Source organism: Plecotus auritus, assembly GCF_963455305.1.
Source record: "Plecotus auritus genome assembly, chromosome: 8".
Lineage (NCBI taxonomy): Eukaryota > Metazoa > Chordata > Mammalia > Chiroptera > Vespertilionidae > Plecotus > Plecotus auritus.
Window position 1 is genome coordinate 76,043,172 of NC_137782.1, and position 20,009 is coordinate 76,063,180.

At 40.9% G+C, this 20,009-nt stretch overlaps 1 protein-coding gene across 1 annotated transcript in view; it reads left to right on the plus strand.

The window, feature by feature from the left end:
* Nucleotides 1–20,009, plus strand: part of SPTLC3 (serine palmitoyltransferase long chain base subunit 3) — a 144,914-nt gene that overhangs the window by 39,335 nt on the left and 85,570 nt on the right. Inside the window, exons 3-4 of the mRNA XM_080684793.1 lie at nt 15,805–15,959; nt 16,592–16,740. Coding sequence (XP_080540919.1) covers nt 15,805–15,959; nt 16,592–16,740 — 304 coding nt within the window. The remainder of the gene's footprint in view (nt 1–15,804; nt 15,960–16,591; nt 16,741–20,009) is intronic.

Consider the following 20,009-nt stretch of genomic DNA (forward strand, 5'->3'; position numbering starts at 1 on the left):
TATCCTATATTCTAATTAGTTACTGATGACGTATAGGAAAGCTATCGATATTTTCATATTAATTTCAAATGTTACCACCGTAATAAGTTCTCTTCTTAGTTGTCACAGGTTCTCAGATAGTTGTATTGCAATTTCTTTTTTTTTTTCCATTTATTCACAGAGTATTCTGTGACGGTAGTAAACATTTATTCTCATTGAATTCTTAGGCACCTATGAAATAGGAATTGTTATTCCCATTTTACCCATGAGAAAACTGAGCCCATGGGGGTTTAAAAACTGGCCTCAGGTTACATAAGTAGTAAGTGGCAGAGCCAGATTCACATGCCTGTATCTTTAACCTCGCTCACTCCACCTCTGCACCAGCTACTCTGTCAGATGCTGTGCTTTGTAACATATTGCTGATCATCTTCACCACAGGTAGGCTTTATTATCTTCACTTTATGAAGAGAAAATTAATATCAGAGAAGTTAATTGACCTATTCAAGATCATATAGCAAATAAAAAATGGAGCTGGCTTCAAACTCAGGTCTGTCTGCATAGCACTTGATTTCATCATGGGTTGGCCACTCAGGGTTTATATGTATCATTTATTCCCTAATTAAATTATCAGGCCCTTGAGTACTGAAATCATGTGTCATACCTGGAACTTAGATGTTAGTGGACATATATGTTATTTGGAACTTAGATCAAATTTTTCCATTGTAACAAGTTATTTTAAAAACAACTGTTTTCCGGGCTAACCTCAAAGGCCCATTTGGTTAAAGGTCAATGTTCTAGTGGAGCCCATAGGATTTGGGAAGGACAAACAAGGTCTTCCTCTACATTCAGGGGACAGAACTAGACCTGGGTAAACTCTGAGATGGTATTGCAATTCCTTGTAAGTTTTCAATGTGTGCCATGAAAAACTATAAACTGTCTTTTAGGTCCATTACAACAAACTTGTTCATTATGTTATTTGAGTCCTTTTGACTTATTTTTTTGTCAACTCAAACTTACAATTTCTGAGAAATGTATGTTAATGGAGCTAATTTCCTGAGGGAACAGGAGAACCCTGGGGAAAGGCTTTGTGGACACCCTTCTTGTGCTACTGGTTTGACCCAGTCATCTCCTGAGTTGGTCCATTTCAGGGGGAAGCATATCTGAAGGTTTTAATGGCTGGTAACTGCACCCAAGGCACGTTCTTTTCTGTCCCTTTACCCTCTGGTCTTCAGTGACAATGGCATCACTTTTGGGGTGAAATTTTGATTATCTATAAGATAGAATGCTCATAACCACATACTGGGGCAATCTACTGCATGTGAATTTGAAGGATGGTTGGGCTCCTATACCGGTCACATTTGTAAGCTGAAAAATATCATTCCAAGTGCATTTGCTCTCAAATGGTTAACGATCCTGATGTAGGTTTTATTATGATTTAAAGCTACAAGATTATGATAATCAATTATACCTTTTTATGCTCTAACAAGGAAATGGACATATTTTTGAGAGAAAAGGGGATTGAGTAATTACAGGAAATTTTTTTCTAAACTATTTCCTCTTTGATTTAGTAACATTTTTTACAGAGTGTTTACTATCCTGCAGATTACACAGATTACACTATATCCCCAAACATTATTTGTCTTTCTATTTCTAATTTTTTAATTTCTTATTTGAAATACATAATATAAACTCATTCCATCTAGAGAAAAGAGACAACTAGGTCCTTAAGTAATATTTCTGGACTCTGAATAAAATTATAGTTTTAGATTTTATGATAAATCTTGGTTAAGGAGAGAACTGAACAGTTGATTTAGAAAAAGTTGGTTTTCGGTAGAGAATAACCAAAGTATTATGTCTTCAAAATTAAGATAAAATTAATTTCAGACATGGAACCACAAGATGCATAGACACCAGGGCAGAGGGGACATGGAAATCATAGAGTTCAAATACCCATTTGAAAAGTGAGGAAAATCAGATCCAGCAGAGGGACCTGAACTCAGGTCAACCTCCCACTTCACCCACTCTCCCAGCAGTCACTTCAGGGTGACCTCAGGCTGGTACGTGCCCCAGCTTGTCCAAGCTTCCCTCTAAAACACCAGCAATGATGGTAAACATGACCACCAATATGGAAAAGTAAGGCCAACAGATTGCCAGACCATGGAGGACTATCTACTCACCATAAGGAACTTGGCATTGACTTGAAAAAACAACTTGGGGATTCTCATCATTGATGCTTTATGAAGATATGCCATCATGGACCCTGAGGGAAGGTTAGAAAGTACCAAGCCCACTATATTTATATATATATATATATAATTTATTTCAAAGAGGATGGGAGAGGGAGAGAGAGATAGAAACATCAATGATGAGAGAGAATCATTGATAGACTACCTCCTGCAAGCCCCACACTGGGGATCAAGCCTGCAACCCAGGCTTGTGCCCTGACCCGGAATCAAACTGTGATCTCCTGGTTCATAGGCCGATGCTCAACCACTGAACCACACTGACCGAGCCTTCTTCTTTTTCACCTTTTCCTCCTCTTTCATTTCTCCTCCTTCTTTCAATCTTGCAACTCCTATTAGATCTTCTGAATTTGTTCTTCATATCTCTTGGCTTTTCCTTAATTTTGTTTCTCTCCTTTCTCATTAGGCCCTGTAAAACGTAGTCAGCTTATTATTCTAGCTTATTAATTTGCTCTTCAGCAGTGTCCATTATACTTTTAAATATTTTATTTTTTTAAAGAACACACTATTTTGTTTTGTCTCTCTAAAAATATCTTAATTATATCTTAAATATCTAAATAATTATTCTTCTGTTTGCTCTATTGCCTTTTCTCTAGATGTTAGTTCTTCTGCTTATTAAATTTTTTGCCTCTTATTGTGCTAGTTTTCCTTAAATAGTAGTGGCACTTTGCTTTATGCTCCTTTTTGTATTTAGAATCCTTATTTGCCCACATAGTCCCCTATCTTGAGTGACTGTAGAGGGAAATAGAATGAATTGCCAGGAACAGTAGCTTGTGTTGCTGTGTGGGCTTCCCACATTGGGACATTGCTCTTCTCTTCAGCCCTTGTTTCCCACCACAGTGCTTTGTCCTGTGGATAATATTCCTGCTTCTTACTTACTGACCCAATAAAAGGAGGACAAAGAGATCTAGCTTTCCAGTTATTCACCCTGAATATCACCTTCTTACAGGTATTGACTCTCAGCTTGACACTCTGCTACAGGTCACTTATGTCCACACAAGTCTTCTCTGCAAATGTTTTAGAGCTATAGTTCCCAGTGGTCTTCCTTCTCTATCGATCAGATCTTAATTCATTTTCTATCTTTTGTGATCCTTTAATATTTCTGACTTATGATACTCTTGACTGTTTTCTGGCATTTATAGATTCATTTTGTTCTGAAATTGCCATTTTTTGTCATTTCATAGGACTTTTAGATGAGTGGTAGAATATATACAAGTACTAAGTCCATTATGTCTATTCAACCTCCCTCTAATTTCTGAATAAGAAAAATTAAATTTAGTCATTTTTCCTTTGTATTTCTCATATTTCTAAGGACTGTTTGTAATACAGTTATTCTTTTCAACAAAAAAGAAAACACAAACATATTTCATTATTATTATGAGCTCAAACCTGGTAAGAGAACAGCTATTTTCCAAAAGGAAATCCTAGCTAATAAAGAGTGAATATGCTAATTGACACTCATGCCATTGCAAAGATGGTGGTGCCCACAAACAATAAGGAGGGAATATGCTAATTGACTGCCTGCCCTCAAAGATGGCGGTGCCCACAGCCACAAGATGGTGGTGCCCAGTCCCCTCAGCCCCACTGGGGCGGCAGGCACTCGGCAAGGTTGGGCCCAGCCCCAGGTGGGCCCGGCCTTGCCATGCGCCTTCCTCCAGAGTCCCCCAATTCCCTCAGCCCCCCAGTCACCCAGGGCCGGCCCGAGGCACAGGCAAGCCTCAGATGGCGGCTGCCCAGCTGCCCAGGGCCACCCGAGGCCCCGGTAACCAGGGCCGACCGAGGCTTGTACTGCCAACAGTGGCAGCAGTAGAGGTATCATGGGGGCATCACCTTCCCTTGATCGCCAGGTCACCTCTTGTGTCTGAGGACTCCCAGACTGTGAGAGGGGGCAGGCCGGGCTGAGGGACACCCACTCCAGTGCATGAATTTTCATGCACCGGGCCTCTAGTCCTATATAATAAAGAGGCAATATGCAAATTGCCCATCACTCCAACACACAAGATAGCCACCCCCATGTGGTCAAAGATGGCTACCCCCATGTGGACACAAGATGGACGCCACAAGATGGTTGGCAGGGGAGGGCAGTTGTGGGCAATCAGGCCAGCAGGGGAGGGCAGTTGGGAGGGACCAGGCCTGCAAGGGAGGGCAGTTGGGGGCAATCAGGACTGCAGGGAGGAGAGTTGGGGGGACCCAGGCCTGCAGGGGAGGACAGTTGCGGGGGACCAGGCTGGCAGGGGAGAGTAGTTAGGGGTGACTGGGCCAGCAAGGGAGGGCAGTTGGGGGTGACCAGGCCTGCAGGGGAGGATAGTTAGGGGAGACCAGGCCTGCAGGGGAGGGCAGTTGGGGACGACCAGGTCGTAACAGGAGGGCAGTTAGGGGTGACCAGGCCAGCAGGGAAGGGCAGTTAGAGGTGACCAGGCTGGCAAGAGAGGGCAGTTAGGGGTGACCGGGCCAGCAGGGTAGGGCAGTTAGGGGTGACCAGGCTGGCAGGGGTGGGCAGTTAGGGGCAATCAGACCAGCAGGGGAGCAGTTATGCATCGATCAGGATGGCAGGGGAGTGGTTCGGGGCAATCAGGCAGGCAAGCAGGTGAGCGGTTGGGAGCCAGCAGTCCTGGATTGTGAGAGGAATGTTGGACTGGTGGGATTGGGCCTAAACAGGCAGTCAGACATCCCTGGAGGGGTCCGTGATTGGAGAGGGTGCAGGCTGAGCTGAGGGACAACCCCCCCGTGCACAAATTTTGTGCACCAGGCCTCTAGTCCTATCTAATAAAAGAGTAATATGCAAATTGACCGTACCTCTGCTATACCCACAAGCCATGCCCAACAGCCAAACAGGACTGAGTATGCAAATTAACCCAACCAAGATGGCTGCAGCTACGGAGCGAGCAAGAGGCTTGGGTTTCCCCAGCAATAGAGGAAGTCAAGCTTTCTGCACACCCTGGTCGGCCTAGGCCTCCACTCAAGGCTACAAAGTTTCAATTATAGAAGATACATAAATCCTAGATACCAGGGCCTCTGCTTGAGTCAGCAGGGGGTGTGGCCGGCCTGCAAACCACCACAGGCCCCTCTCCCAGGCTGCCCCACTCCCCAAGGGAACCCCCACCCTGATCCGGGACACCCTTCAGGGCAAACCAGCTGGCCCCCACCCATGCACCAGGCTTCTATCTTATCTAATAAAAGAGTAATATGCAAATTGACCATCACTCCAACACACAAGATGGCTGCCCTCATGTGGTCAAAGATGGCTGCCCCCATATGGACACAAGATGGCCACCACAAGATGGCCAGCAGGGGAGGGCAGTTGGGAGGGACCAGGCCTGCAAGCGAGGGCAGTTGTGGGTGATCAGGCCAGCAGGGGAGGGCAGATGGGAGGGACCAGGCCTGCAAGGGAGGGCAGTTGGGGGTGATCAAGTATGCAGGGGAGGGCAGTTAGGGGTGACCAGGCCGGCAGAGGAGGGAAGTTGGGGGTGACTGGGCCTGCAGGGAAGGGCAGTTAGGGGTGACCAGGACTGTAGGGGAGGGCAGATAGGGGTGACCAGGCCTGCAGGCGAGGGCAGTTAGGGGCAAACAGGCTGGCAGGGGAGTGGTTAGGGGGTGATAAGGCTGGCAGGCAGAAGTAGTTAGGGGCAATCAGGAAGGCAGGCAGGTGAGCAGTTGGGAGCCAGCAGTCCTGGATTGGAGAGGGTGCAGGCTGGCCTGAGGGACACACACCCTCATGCATGAATTTCATGCACCGGGCCTCTAGTATTGATATAAAAGTGAATGTTAGGTGAGAACAGAAGTGTCAATGTAGGAACAAATGACTAGTGGTGCTTGATAATGATTTTTCTCTCTTGACAAATTCATGATTCTATTGGTACTGAATGGAAATGTAGTTAAATAAAATAAAAATGGATATGCTTCCAAATTTGGTGGTATTTTTTTTTTAGAATGGACACCGTCGCCCCACGTGAGACCTGGTGACCTGGGTCACAGAGGTGGCCAGGGCCCTCACCCTCCCGCCGCAGGGTGAGCATGCTTCGGCATCCCCCAGAAGACGCAGGGAGGGCGGAGGGGTCCCTAAGATGAGCCCACAGGGTGTGGAGAGATGGGAGTGTGCGGGGAGGGGCAGCGACTGCTCTTCAGTCTGGGGCTCCTGTTTGCCCTCGTTTCCAAATGCACGGGTGGCTCCTCCATTCCACACGGGAGGGGGCGGGAGCGCGGTACCCACGCGGTGGGACCCCAGCCCCTCGGGCCCTGGACACAGAGGAGCCACCACATGCGGGAAGCGGGGTGCTGCGGGGCGGGGGCTCAGACGGTGAGGGAGATGAAGCTGTTGTAACGCTGGATGCTGTGCTTGAGGATCTCTTTGATTGCTTATAAGCACCCTAGTCCTGCAGCATGATTTATCAAAAAAAAGCATTGGTTTTAGAATAAAGTTCAATTCCCAATTTTTCGACTCAAATTTTCTGCCTTTCTATTAATTTGTCTATAAAACTTAGATAGAAATATCTATAACACTTAGGAAATTATGATGCACCCTACAGGCTTAAAGATGGAAAAAGAAAGATTGTCATATTGCAGAAAAAAAATCCATATTTGTAACTGCATTTTTAGGTTTTGCTGAGTCCTCCTGTAGCCTACCCTAAAATGATTGTGTCCTTAGAGCCTGGGGTTTACTCTCACATCATTTGTGTCAGAAAAAAAATGAACAATGAGTAGGTCAAGTGACAAATTAAATCGACAGATAGATTAAGATAGTCCCATGCTATTGCAATGCTCTCTTATTGCAACACTTGTTTTTGCAATATCCAGTCAAGTTTCATTTTCTCGTATAGTTAAAATGCTGTGGGAGGCTTACCTGAGACTAGAGGACATTGACCTTTGCAAGGTATTGACTGCTCCTGAAGAAACCTCTCTGATGCTCAAAGGAATGGGGTGGGGTGACAGCACACTCATGCAGTAGTAGGAAGACTCACAGGTGAGGAGGAGAGGGAGGAGGAAGCAAAGAACAAGCAAGGTAGTTCTTTCCTGGACCATACCTTGAGTTCTAAATAGGTTTCCAAGCTCAATTGACCTTCTCAGGAACATGTAGATTGCTGAACTTGATTTTCAGATTTAGTTTTGTGCTCATATCACCCACAAAGAAATGACTCTGTGTGGGCAAAAAAAAAAAAAAAAAAAAAAAGCTGTGGGCCATCCTTTTGACCAAGAAGTTTCAGATACCTAATTAATAAAAATTTCTTTTTAATGTAAAGGTCATTTTCTAGCAGAAAATTTTCTCAACAATCCCTGTATTTTGCCTTCAGAGTATTTATCGCAATTAAGAGCTAGCTGCTGGTTTCCTTACCAGCAGAAATTTTGGATCTCTGAGCCAGAAACCGGAAAGGTTTGGCAGGATGGAGTATTTTCCCATCTTCCCTCAGGGTCCATGATGTCTTTCTAAGGCATCAATAATGAGAAGCCCCAAGTTGTTTTCTTGAGTCAATGCCAAGTTCCTCATGGTGAATGGACAGTCCTCCATGGTTTGGCAATCTGTTGGCCTTACTTTTCCATATTGGTGGTCATGTTTACCATCATTGCTGGTGTTTTAGAGGGAAGCTTGGACAAGCTGGGGCACGTGCCAGCCTGAGGTCACCCTGAAGTGACTGCTGGGAGAGTGGGTGAAGTGGAAGGTTGACCTGAGTTCAGGTCCCTTTGCTGGATCTGATTTTCCTCACTTTTCAAATGGGTATTTGAACTCTATGATTTCCATGTCCCCTCTGCCCTGGTGTCTATGCATCTTTTTTTTGTATTTTTTTTTTATTAAGGTATTATATGTGTACATATCTTACCATTGCCCCCCCCACCCCACTCCCATACATGCCCTCACCCCCCAATGTTTTGCATCCATTGGTTACTCTTTTTTTTAATTTTTTTTATTAAGGTATTATATGTGTACATATCTTACCATTGGCCCCCCCCCGCCCCACTCCCATACATGCCCTGACCCCCCAATGTTTTGCATCCATTGGTTACTCTTATATGCATGCATATAAGTCCTTCAGTTGATCTCTTATTTCCCCCACCTCTCCCTAACCTTACCACTGTAATTTGACAGTCTGTTTGATGCTTTACTGCCTCTGTATCTATCTTTTTGTTCATCAGTTTATGATGTTTTTCATTATCCCCAAATGAGTGAGATCATGTGGTATTTTTCTTTCATTGACTGGCTTATTTCACTTAGCATAATGTTCTCTAATTCCATCCAGGTGCCTACAAATGGTAGAATTCCTTCTTTTTTATGGCAGCATAGTATTCCATTGTGTAGATATACCATAGTTTTCTGATCCAGTCATCTGCTGACGGGCACTTAGGCTGTTTCCAAATCTTAGCTATTGTAAATTGTGCTGCTATGAACATAGGGGTGCATATATCCTTTCTGATTGGTGTTTCTAGTTTCTTAGGATATATTCCTAGGAGTGGGATTACTGGGCCAAATGGGATTTCCATTTTCAGTTTTTTGAGGAAACTCCATACTGTTCTCCACAGTGGCTGCACCAGTCTGCATTCCCACCAGCAGTGCACAAGGATTCCTTTTTCTCCGCATCCTCTCCAACACTTGTCGTTTGTTGATTTGTTGATGATAGCCATTCTGACAGGTGTGAGATGGTATCGCATTGTCGTTTTAATTTGCATCTCTTGGATAATTAGTGACTTTGAGCATGTTTTCATGTGTCTCTTGGCCTTCCTTCTGTCTTCTTTCGAAAAGATTCTATTTAGGTCCGTTGCCCATTTTTTTATTGGATCATTTATCTTCCTTTTATTAAGTTGTATAAGCTGCCTGTAGATGTTGGAGATTAAACCTTTATCAGTGATAACATTTGCAAATATGTTCTCCCATACAGTGGGGTTTCTTGTTGTTTTGTTGATGGTTTCTTTTGCTGTGCATAAGCTTTTTATTTTGATGTAGTCCCATTTGTTTATTTTCTCTTTGGCTTCATTGCCCTAGGGGCAGTATCAGTGAAAAAGTTCTTTTGGCATATGTCTGAGATTTTGCTGCCTGTGGATTCCTCTAGTATTTTTATGGTTTCCCGTCTTATATTTAAGTCCTGTATCCATCTTGAGTTTATTTTTGTGTATGGTGTAAGTTGGTGATCTAGTTTTATTTTTTTGCATGTATCTGTCCAATTTTCCCAACACCATTTATTGAAGAGACTGTCTTGACTCCATTGTATGCTCATGCCTCCTTTGTCAAATATTAATTGCGCATATTGGTTTGGGTCGATATCTGGATTCTTTATTCTATTCCATTGATCTATATGTCTGTTCTTGTGCCAGTACCAGGCTGTTTTGAGGACAGTGGCTTTGTAATACAGCTTGAAATCTGGTAATGAGATCCCTCCTACTTTATTCTTCTTTCTCAGGATTACTGTGGCTATTCAGGGTCTTTTTTTATTCCAGATGATTTTTGGAGAGTTCTTTCTAGGTCTGTGAAATATGCCGTTGGTATTTTAATGGGGAGTGCATTGAATCTATAGATTGCTTTGGGTAGTATGGACATATTAATGATGTTGATTCTACCAGTCCATGAACATGGTATGTTCTTCCATCTGTTTACATCTTCCTCTACCTCTTTTTTCAGTGTCCTGTAGTTTTCCACGTATAGGTCTTTTACCTCCTTGGTTAGGTTTATTCCTAAGTATCTTAATTGTTTTGGTGCGATGGAAAATGGGATTGCTTTTTTAGTCTCTCTTTCTGTAAGTTCACTGTTGGTGTATAGAAATGCCATAGATTTCTTGGCGTTGATTTTGTATCCTGCTACATTGCCGAATTCATTTATTAAGTCTGTTAGTTTTTTGATGGAGTCTTTCGGGTTTTTTATGTACAATATCATGTCATCTGCAAATAAGGACAGCTTTACTTCTTCTTTTCCAATTTGGATGCCTTTTATTTCTTCTTCATGTCTAATTGCAATGGCTAATACTTCCAGTACTATGTCAAACAGGAGTGGTGAGAGTGGGCATCCCTGTCTTGTTCCTGTTCTTAGGGGAAATGGTTTTAGTTTTAGCCCATTCAGTATGATTTTAGCTGTGGGTTTATCATATATAGCTGTTATTATGTTGAGGTATGATCCTTCTATTCCCACCTTGTTGAGAGTTTTTATCAAGAAAGGGTGTTGGATTTTGTCAAATGCTTTTTCTGCATCAATTGATATGACTATGTGATTTTTATCTCTCAATTTGTTTATGTGATGTATCACATTTATTGATTTGTGGATATTGTACCATCCTTACATTCCTGAGATAAACCCTACTTGGTCATGGTGTATGATCTTTCTGATGTACTGCTGGATCCAATTTGCTAGAATTTTGTTGAGGATTTTGGCATCTACATTCATGAGGGATATTGGCCTGTAATTCTCCTTCATTGTGTTTTCTTTATCTGGTTTTGGTATTAGGGTGATGCTGGCTTCATAGAAGGAGCTTGGAAGTGTTCCTTCTTGAATTTTTTGGAATAGTCTGAGGAGGATAGGTTTTAGTTCTTCCTTGAATGTTTGGTAAAACTCTCCTGTGAAGCCGTCTGGCCCTGGGCTTTTGTTTGCCGGAAGCTCTTTGATGACTGCTTCAATTTCTTCCATAGTTACTGGCATGTTGAGCTGTTTAGATTCTTCCTGATTGAGTTTTGGAAGGTTATATTTTTCTAGGAATATTTCCATTTCCTCCAGGTTGTCCAGTTTGTTGGAACAGAGTTGTTCGTAGTATTTTTTAACAATCCTTTGTATTTCGGCGGGATCTGTTGTTATTTCACCACTTTCATTTCTGATTTTTTTTATCTGGGTCCTCTCTCTTTTCTTCTTGGTGAGCCTGGCTAGAGGTTCATTAATCTTATTTATCCTTTCAAAGAACCAGCTCTTGGTTTTGTTGATCTTTTGTATTGTTTCTTTGGTCTCAATGTTGTTTATCTCTGCTCTGATCTTTATTATTTCCTTCTTTCTGCTTACACTGGGCTTTTCATGTTGCTCTTTTTCTAACTCTTTGAATTGTTGGGTCAGGTATTTATTACCATTGTTTCTTATTTTTTGCAGTAGGCCTGTAGACCTATGAACTTCCCTCTCAAGACTGCTTTCGCTGTGTCCTATAGATTTTGGATTGTAGTGTTTTCATTGTCATTTGTTGCCATGATGTCTTTATTTCTTCTTTGATATCTCTGGTAACCCAGTCATGGTTTAATAGCATGCTGTTTAGTATCCATGTGTTTGATTTCTTTGGGTTGTTTTTATTGTAGTTGATTTCCAGTTTTATGCCACTGTGGTCTGAGAAGATGCTTGATATGATTTCTATCTTCTTGAATTTGAAGAGACTTTGCCTATGTCCCAACATATGGTCTATCTTTGAAAATGACCCATGTGCACTTGAGAAGAATGTATATTCTGTGGCTTTGGGGTGAAATGTTCTGAAGATATCAATTAATTCCATCTGGTCTAGTGAGTCATTTAGGATTGATGTTTCTTTGCTGATTTTTTGTTTAGAGCATTTGTCCAATGGTGATAGTGGGGTATTAAAGTCTCCTACTATGATTGTATTGCTATCAATCTCTCCCTTGATATCCTCCAGGAGTTTTTTATGTATTTGGGTGCTCCTGTATTGGGTGCATATATGTTTACCAGAGTTATTTCTTCTTGTTGGATTGCTCTCTTTAGTATTATGAAGTGGCCTTCCTTATCTCTTGTTATGTCCTTCACTTTGAGATCTAATTTGTCAGACATAAGTATTGCTACCCCAACTTTTTTTTCAGTTCCATTTGCCTGGAAAACCTTTTTTCATCCCTTCAACCTCAGTCTGTGTGCGTCTTTTTTTCTGAGGTGGGTTTCTTGTAGACAGCAGATATATGGGTCATGTTTTCTTATCCAATCCGTTACCCTATGTCTTTTGATTGGGGCATTTAATCCATTTACATTTAAAGTTATTATTGATAGGTACTTATTTGTCGCCATTCCTATTCTTTACCCCTGTGTTCCTTCTTCGCTTCCTATTTCTTTCTTTCTTTCTTTCTTTTTTACAGCAGACCCTTTAGCATTTCTTGCATTGCTGGTTTGGTGGTAATAAATTCCCTTAGTCCTTTTTTGTCTCTGAAGCTCCTGATTTCACCTTCAATTTTGATTGACAGCCTTGCTGGGTACAGTATTCTTGGATTCAGACCATTCTTTTGCATGACTTTGTATATTTCATTCCATTCCCTTCTGGCCTGATGAGTTTCTGTTGAGAAATGAGTTGCTAGTCTGATGGGGGTTCCTTTGTATGTAACTTTCTGTCTCTCTCTTGCCGCTTTTAAGATTCTTACTTTGTCATTGGTGTTTGCCAATTTAATTATAATGTGCCTTGGCGTCAGTCTTTTGGGGTTCATTTTGCTTTCATTTTGCTTGGGACTCTGTGAGTTTCTTGGATTTGTGTGGGTTTTTTCTTCCCTATATCAGGGAAATTTTCTGTCATTATTTCTTCAAAGAGGTTTTCTATTCCTTGCTCAGCTTCCTTTCCTTCTGGAACCCCTATTATGTGGATGTTGTTTTGTTTCGTGTTGTCCCAAAGTTCCCTTAGGCTCTCCTCCTGCCTTTTAATTTTTTTTCTAGAAGTTGCTCTACTTGGGTATTTTTTTCCATCTTGTCTTCTAGCTCACTGATGTGGTCCTCTGCTTCTTCTAGTCTACTCTTGATGCTTTCTATTGAGTTCTTTACAGCAGCGATGTCATTTTTCATTTCTTCTTGGTTCTTCATTTCCTCTTGGTTCTTGCTCATATTGTTGAATTTGTCTTCCATTCTTTTCAGCCACCTTATGACCATTTCTCTGAATTCTTTTTCTGGAACGTTGCTTGCCTCCATTTCATTTACTTCCTTTTCTGGTGATGCCTGCTTTTCTTTCATATGCGGGCTGTTTCTTTGTCTCCCCATGGTCTCTCTTCTCTGGGTGTCTCGTTATGTAGTTCTCTCTCTCCTTATCCCAGGCGAAATCTGACCTTTCCGTGGTGGAGTGTAGAGCTCTGAACCTGTTTGTTTGCGCCAATTGGGGAGCGTTGTTCTGGGGCTCGCAGCTGTTCCGTGGGTGCCGCAGTTGTGGATTCTCAGGTTTCTGATAAGCTCCACTTTCCGGTTCAAGAGGGCGCAGACTGTTTCTATGCATCTTGTGGTTCCAAGTCTGAAATTAATTTTATCTCAATTTTGAAGACATAATATTTTGGTCATTTTTTACCTAAAACCAACTGTTTTTCTAAATCAACTATTCAGTTCTCTCCTAAACCAATGGGCAATAATTTTATCTTGAATAAGATTTATCATAAAATCTAAAACTATAATTTTATTCAGAGTCCAGAAATATTACTTAAGGACCTAGTTGACTCTTTTCTCTAGATGGAATGAGTTTATATGATGTATTTCAAATAAGAAATTAAAAAATTAGAAATAGAAAGACAAATAATGTTTGGGGATATAGTATAATCTGTGTAATCTGCAGGATAATAAACACTCTAAAAATGTTATTAAATCAAAGAGGAAATAGTTTAGAAAAAACTTTTCCTGGAATTGTACAATCCCCTTTTCTCTCAAAAATATGTCCATTTCCCTGTTAGAGCATAAAAATGTATAACTTATTATCATAACCTTGTAGCTTTACATGACAATAAAACCTACATCAGGATCGTTAACTATTTGAGAGCAAATGCACTTGGAATGATATTTTTCAACTTACAAATGTGACCAGTATAGGATCCCAACCATCCTTCAAATTCACATGCAGTAGATTGCCCCAGTATGTGGTTATGAGCATTCTATCTTATAGATAATCAAAATTTCACCCCAAAAGTGATGCCATTGTCACTGTAGACCAGAGGGTAAAGGGACAGAAAAGATTGTGGCTTGGGTGCAGTTACCAGCCATTAAAACTTTTAGATTCTATATTTTTTCCCCTGGAATGGACCAACTCAGGAGATGACTGGGTCAAACCAATAGCACAAGAAGGGTGTCCACAAAGCCTTTCCCCAGGGTTCTCCTGTTCCCTCAGCAAATTAGCTCCATTCCACCAGGGGAAAGAGAACAAATAATTCAAAGAGGATGGGTAGGAGGATGAAGAAGCCCACTCCCAATTATTCAGTTGCTCCCCATTGCCTCCAGGACAAGGTGTGAGTTCCTCATTTAGACACTTAAGGCTCCCACTTTCTCTGCCAGCTGACACTACAGCGTCAACTACACCACAGGGATAAAAGAGGATGGGATCAGAGAGGTAACAGGGACCCAGAGCAATCAAGCAAGATTCTAGCTTTGACTACCAGTGAGGTGGGCGCCATTATAGGTTCAGAGCAAAGAGTAACAAGGTCTGCCACTTCTTTTATTTAATTAACGAACAGTTGGTCTTGCCTGAAATGTCCACTGAGATATTTTGTTCGTGCCAGATGTTCTTGATATTTGGTCCTGTCCAAAATGTTCATACTTAGAAAACATCCCTCAATTTAAACAGCCCATAACATTTTCTACTTTTGGTTTACAGGATTCATACATAAAAAATACTATCATGTTTTATGGGTCCAATAATTGTGTTTGGGTGTATTGCAAATAATAACCCTTCTTACCTCAGTAGCCTAGTTGATAATGACACGTGGGATGAGGTAAATGGATCAGTGTGGGCCAAGTGTCTCCATGGGCATTTTTTATACATGACCAAATTACCTGCAAGAGTTTTATTTTCTTACTCATTCTTCTCCAATACACCCTACATTTCCAGCATATGAACCCCTTCAACCTCACGGGGTCCAAGCATCCCTGCCAATAGCAATCTCCTTCTACCTTTAGTGTCCTTCCACGAAAAGCCACCTTGATTCCTCCAGCAAGATGTCTCTCTCCCTCTAGCTCTAACCTTACAAATGCCCAATGTACTTGACTTAGGCCAAGGTTTTGCATTTTCTGACTGGTACTTACTATTAGGAATTAGATGACAATATAGATATGTCTTGCTTTGAACCTCAGCTGGATTGCAAACCCCTCAGGCACAGATTACATTTTATACAGCAAAACAGTGTTATTATTTCAACTGTGATAGAAACCAGGTACCTCCACAAACTCAACTCATTTTCTAGACCCTTGATTGTTTAATAGTCAGATACCTACCTACAGTTTGGCCAACAAGTCCAAAGTTCAAGTTCATCCATATTTCTAAATACACAAATGAGTTGGAATATTCATGTTTTTAAAAAGTTAAGATCATATTATCACCCAACCAGTTTTTTCCAACTAAACTGTTTTGGACATAAACACCTATTTATTACTCTTCAGATGAAATTCTGCAGAGATTCATTGTCTCCACACATTTTGGGACTTGTTTTATATCACTCTGTAATCTTTGTTGCCTTTATTTGCTACATTTTTTTCACCTTCCCCACTAAAGTGTAAATTCTTTTGGTGTGGAGTTCTTACAGTTATTTATGGGCTCTGCCTTTCTCCTTACCCACAAACACTTGCTCAAAAAACATTGCGAATGAAATATTTCAATGGATCTTCCAGGTCTTCTCTTAGTCTTCAATTGCAAATGAGATAGAAAAAGCAGAGGGCCAAAGATAAACTTCTGCCTCTCTTATACAGGATTTTGTGCCACTGTATCAAAACTTTGAGAATTTTTACACACGAAACATTTACATGAGAATCAGAGACAACTGGAACCGGCCCATTTGCAGTGCCCCAGGGCCTCTGTTTGATGTGATGGAGAGGGTGTCGGATGACTACAACTGGACATTTCGGTGAGGCCATCACCTGGAGGGGCTTGGTTGAAAGGAAAACCTTTCAAGGAAATCCTGTCGTGGGCACCAGATTACAGATCTAAAAAACCACAGCAAAGAAGCAACTGGTCTTCCATCATTTAGCCTTTTGCAAGCCTTCACATGCCAGTAGGGGAAGTCACGGTGATTCTGCTGCCAAGGATAGCATGTTTATATTGCAATTTAAGTAAGACCTGTGTCAGAAGGTGCAGGATACACAGAGCCAGCCAGCAAGGAAAAGCCCTTCTCAGCTGTATTGACAAATTATACCCCTCTACTTCTTGCTGAAGTGATGACCGTGGCTTTTTCTCATTTAGAAAATTTTTGCTGGAATTTAAACCAGGCACAGGTGTCATGAAAGTGAGTGCCCAAGGAAAATCAGGACTATGTAATATTGCATGGCTCGGGACACCTTTTTGTAATACTCTTCCCAGCTTCAATATGGGGATACTTTCCTCTAAGGACAACCCATTTTGTGGTGGCAACAATGCAAGTCTAAAAATATATGTATGATTTGGGCCAGAACGCAAGATCTCTTTGTGTGTCTTTTATGGGGCACCATGATGATATTAAATGACAAAGCCCTTTGTGCTCACCTGCCCTTCTCTCTGCAGCTTCACTGGAAGAATCATCAAAGATGTCATCAACATGGGCTCCTATAACTTCCTTGGCTTAGCAGTCAGGTACGATGAATCTATGAGGACAGTGAAGGATGTTTTAGAGGAGTATGGCGTAGGTGTGGCCAGTACCAGACATGAAATGGGTATGTATGTTCACCATTTTGAAATTTTGTCAAGTTGGGTCTGAGATTCCCTGTGGCTACTTCTCAAATGTAGATCTTATCTAGACTGTGTGACTCAAAAAGCTGTTATATAATGCAAGAGGTAAAAGGTGTATGAAAGTCTTCATGGAAATTTCAAACATTATGCTCTTGTCAAGTAGATTTTAGTTATTCAGAATAAAAATTTGATCTTTCCTGACCATTATTATCTAAAACAGCAACTATTGTCTCTTTTGCTTGGCCACGTTAGGGTCCTTTCTCCCACCTTTCTTTTTCTTTTTCTTTTTAATATATTTTATTGATTTTTTACAGAGAGGAAGGGAGAGGGATAGAGAGTCAGAAACATCAATGAGAGAGAAACATCAATCAGCTGCCTCCTGCACACCCCCCACTGGTGATGTGCCCATAACCAAGGTACATGCCCCTGACCGGAATCGAACCTGGGACCCTTCAGTACACAGGCTGACGCTCTATCCACTGAGCCAAACCAGTTAGGGTGTTCTTTTTCTTTTTTAAACAGCTTTATTGAGGTATAATTAATATCAAAAAATGTACTTATTTAATATATACTATTTAATGAATTCGGACATATGCATGCACCCATGAAACTATCACCACAATCAAGTAATAAATATATCCATCACCTCAGAAAGTTACTTTGTGTTCCCCCTTTTTGTGGTAAGAATACTTATCATGAGATCTACCCTTTTAATGAATTATTGGGTGTGCAATACAGTATTGTTGACAATAGGCATTATGTTATACAGAGGATATTTAGAACTTATTCACTTACCAAACTGAAACTTTATACCCATTGGAAAATAACTTCTCATTTGGATTTAGCTCTTTCTTCCAGTTTTCTGAATGATGTCCACACTGATCTTTATTTGTGTATTGCCTGTCTGCTACTACAACATAAACTTCATTAAGGAAGGAATTGGCCTGTTGACTGTTGTATTGAATGAATGAATGAATGAATGGATGAATGGGCTAGGTGGAACATACTACTTATTAATTTCATTTTAGCTAGAACATTCTCTCTTATTCAGAGGAGTGACATCAGTGAGAAGGAAACTATTACTCCACTTCAGGGAGGAAGAGTCATGCAAACTTCCTCCTGTAGAGTACTTTGCTATTCCTGGCACTTCGTTTGCTTATATACCATCTCATTTATTCTTCACAGAAAGCCTGTGCTGTGGTAGGCTGTGGTAGTTTGTGTTATTCCCATATTCTAGAGGAACAAACTAAGATCATAGGGACTAAGTGATGGGCCCCTGGTGGCTTATTAATCACCTTAACTCCCAGTGTAGCTCAGCGATTTCTACAATGGCACTTTCCCATCCAGGGTAATTATGCAGGGCCTGTCTGAGAATCAGGAGTAAATATGCTAAAAAGAGATTTACCATTCATAAATAATGAGTCACAACCTAGATAACCAGTTGGCAGAAGGGCTTTAAAAACATGTAATTAGCCCTAACCGGTTTGGCTCAGTGGATAGAGCGTCTGCCTGCGGACTGAAGGGTCACAGGTTCGATTCCAGTCAAGGGCATGTACCTTGGTTGCAGGCATGTCCCCAGTAGGGGGTGTGCAAGAGGCAGCTGATCAATATTTCTCTCTCATTGATATTTCTAACTCTCTATCCCTCTCTCTTCCACTCCGTAAAAAATCAATAAAAATAAAAAAATAAAAATGTAATTATTCAGTTCTGTGCAATAAATAACAACTCAAATTGAACAAAGTAAATTTTTTATCCAAATTACCAATAAATACTTAACTAAAGGTCCATAATTTGTAAGTGGTTGCCCAAATTTTTTAAGAAAGACATCTTACTTATCTTTATTTGAGGCTTGAGGGCTGGAGGTATGAAAAGCAGGGTATAAAAAGGTTCTGCTCCACTTAGAATGGGGTTGCCCACATGCCCTATTTGGCATGGAGCAGAGACTGGAAAAGGACCCTGGTCATAAGGGACAGGAGTCAGTAACTTTTGGGGATGTTTCTTTTGGTGCTAGTGATACTCAACACCAGGATTATTAATGAACCCAAAATAAAACCAATTCCTGAATATAATGACCCCCTTCAACTCACAGAGACAGAACATTCCCCCATCACAGCCCTCAGAAGCGGAAGGGTGGGAGCTTGATACAGGCAATGGTTTGCCTCAGGTGGAAGCCACATGTGGAATCTGGGTCCCTGATTGTGGCCTTTTAATGTTTACCTATTTCATTGAGCTCTCTAGCTCAAACTCTAGAAAGAAGATGTTAACAGTTTTCAAATCAACAGTGAGAGAGCAAAATAAAAACCATCCATAATAATTTTAGACAAATAAAAGGCCTGAAAACAAGGATATAAATAATCCTAAATAAATAAGTAAACAGGTACATTTAAAATAGTTCTGCAATATAAATAGTAATCTTAACATAACATGCAAGAAGTAGTAACATAATTTTGAATGCCATTTATTTCAAGAAATACAAGTAACTTTTGGAAACTTTATGCTATATAGTCTTAAGAAAATGTTTAATAGTGTAATGAATTAACAGTAAAAACTAGGAAATACAGAGACTTAATTTTTAGTAACCAAATAGCTTCTTAAGGAACCAAAAATAAATGTTTCAGAATGTTTAATCACTTAGGAATAGAACAGAGAACCCAAAAATCGACTCAATTAATATTTGACAAAGGAGGCAAGAACATACAATGGAGTCAAGACAGTCTCTTCAATAAATGGTGTTGGGAAAATTTGACAGATACATGTAAAAAAAAAAAAGAAACTAGACCACCAACTTACAGCATACACAAAAATAAACTCAAAATGGATCAAGGACTTAAACATAAGACGGGAAACCATAAAAACATTAGAGAAATCCACAGGCAGCAAAATCTCAGACATATGCCGAAGCAATATCTTCAGCTCCTAGAGCAATGGAAACTAAAGAAAAAATAAACAAATGGGACTACATCAAAGTAAAAAGCTTTAGCACAGCAAAAGAAACCATCAACAAAACAACAAGAAAGCCCACTGCATGGGAGAACATATTTGCCAATGTTATTACCGATAAGGGTTTAATCTCCAACATTTAGGTATACTGGTTAATAATGGTGGATTTTGTAATCAAAGAAAACACGATAATTTTAAGAGAAACATCAAAAGTCCTTTATTCAAAGTAATGTCCATCACTAGCTACACGTTTCCCTCATCTTTCAGGTGATTTGTGGATACTGTCCCAATAGAACTTTTCTTGTTTTGAGGC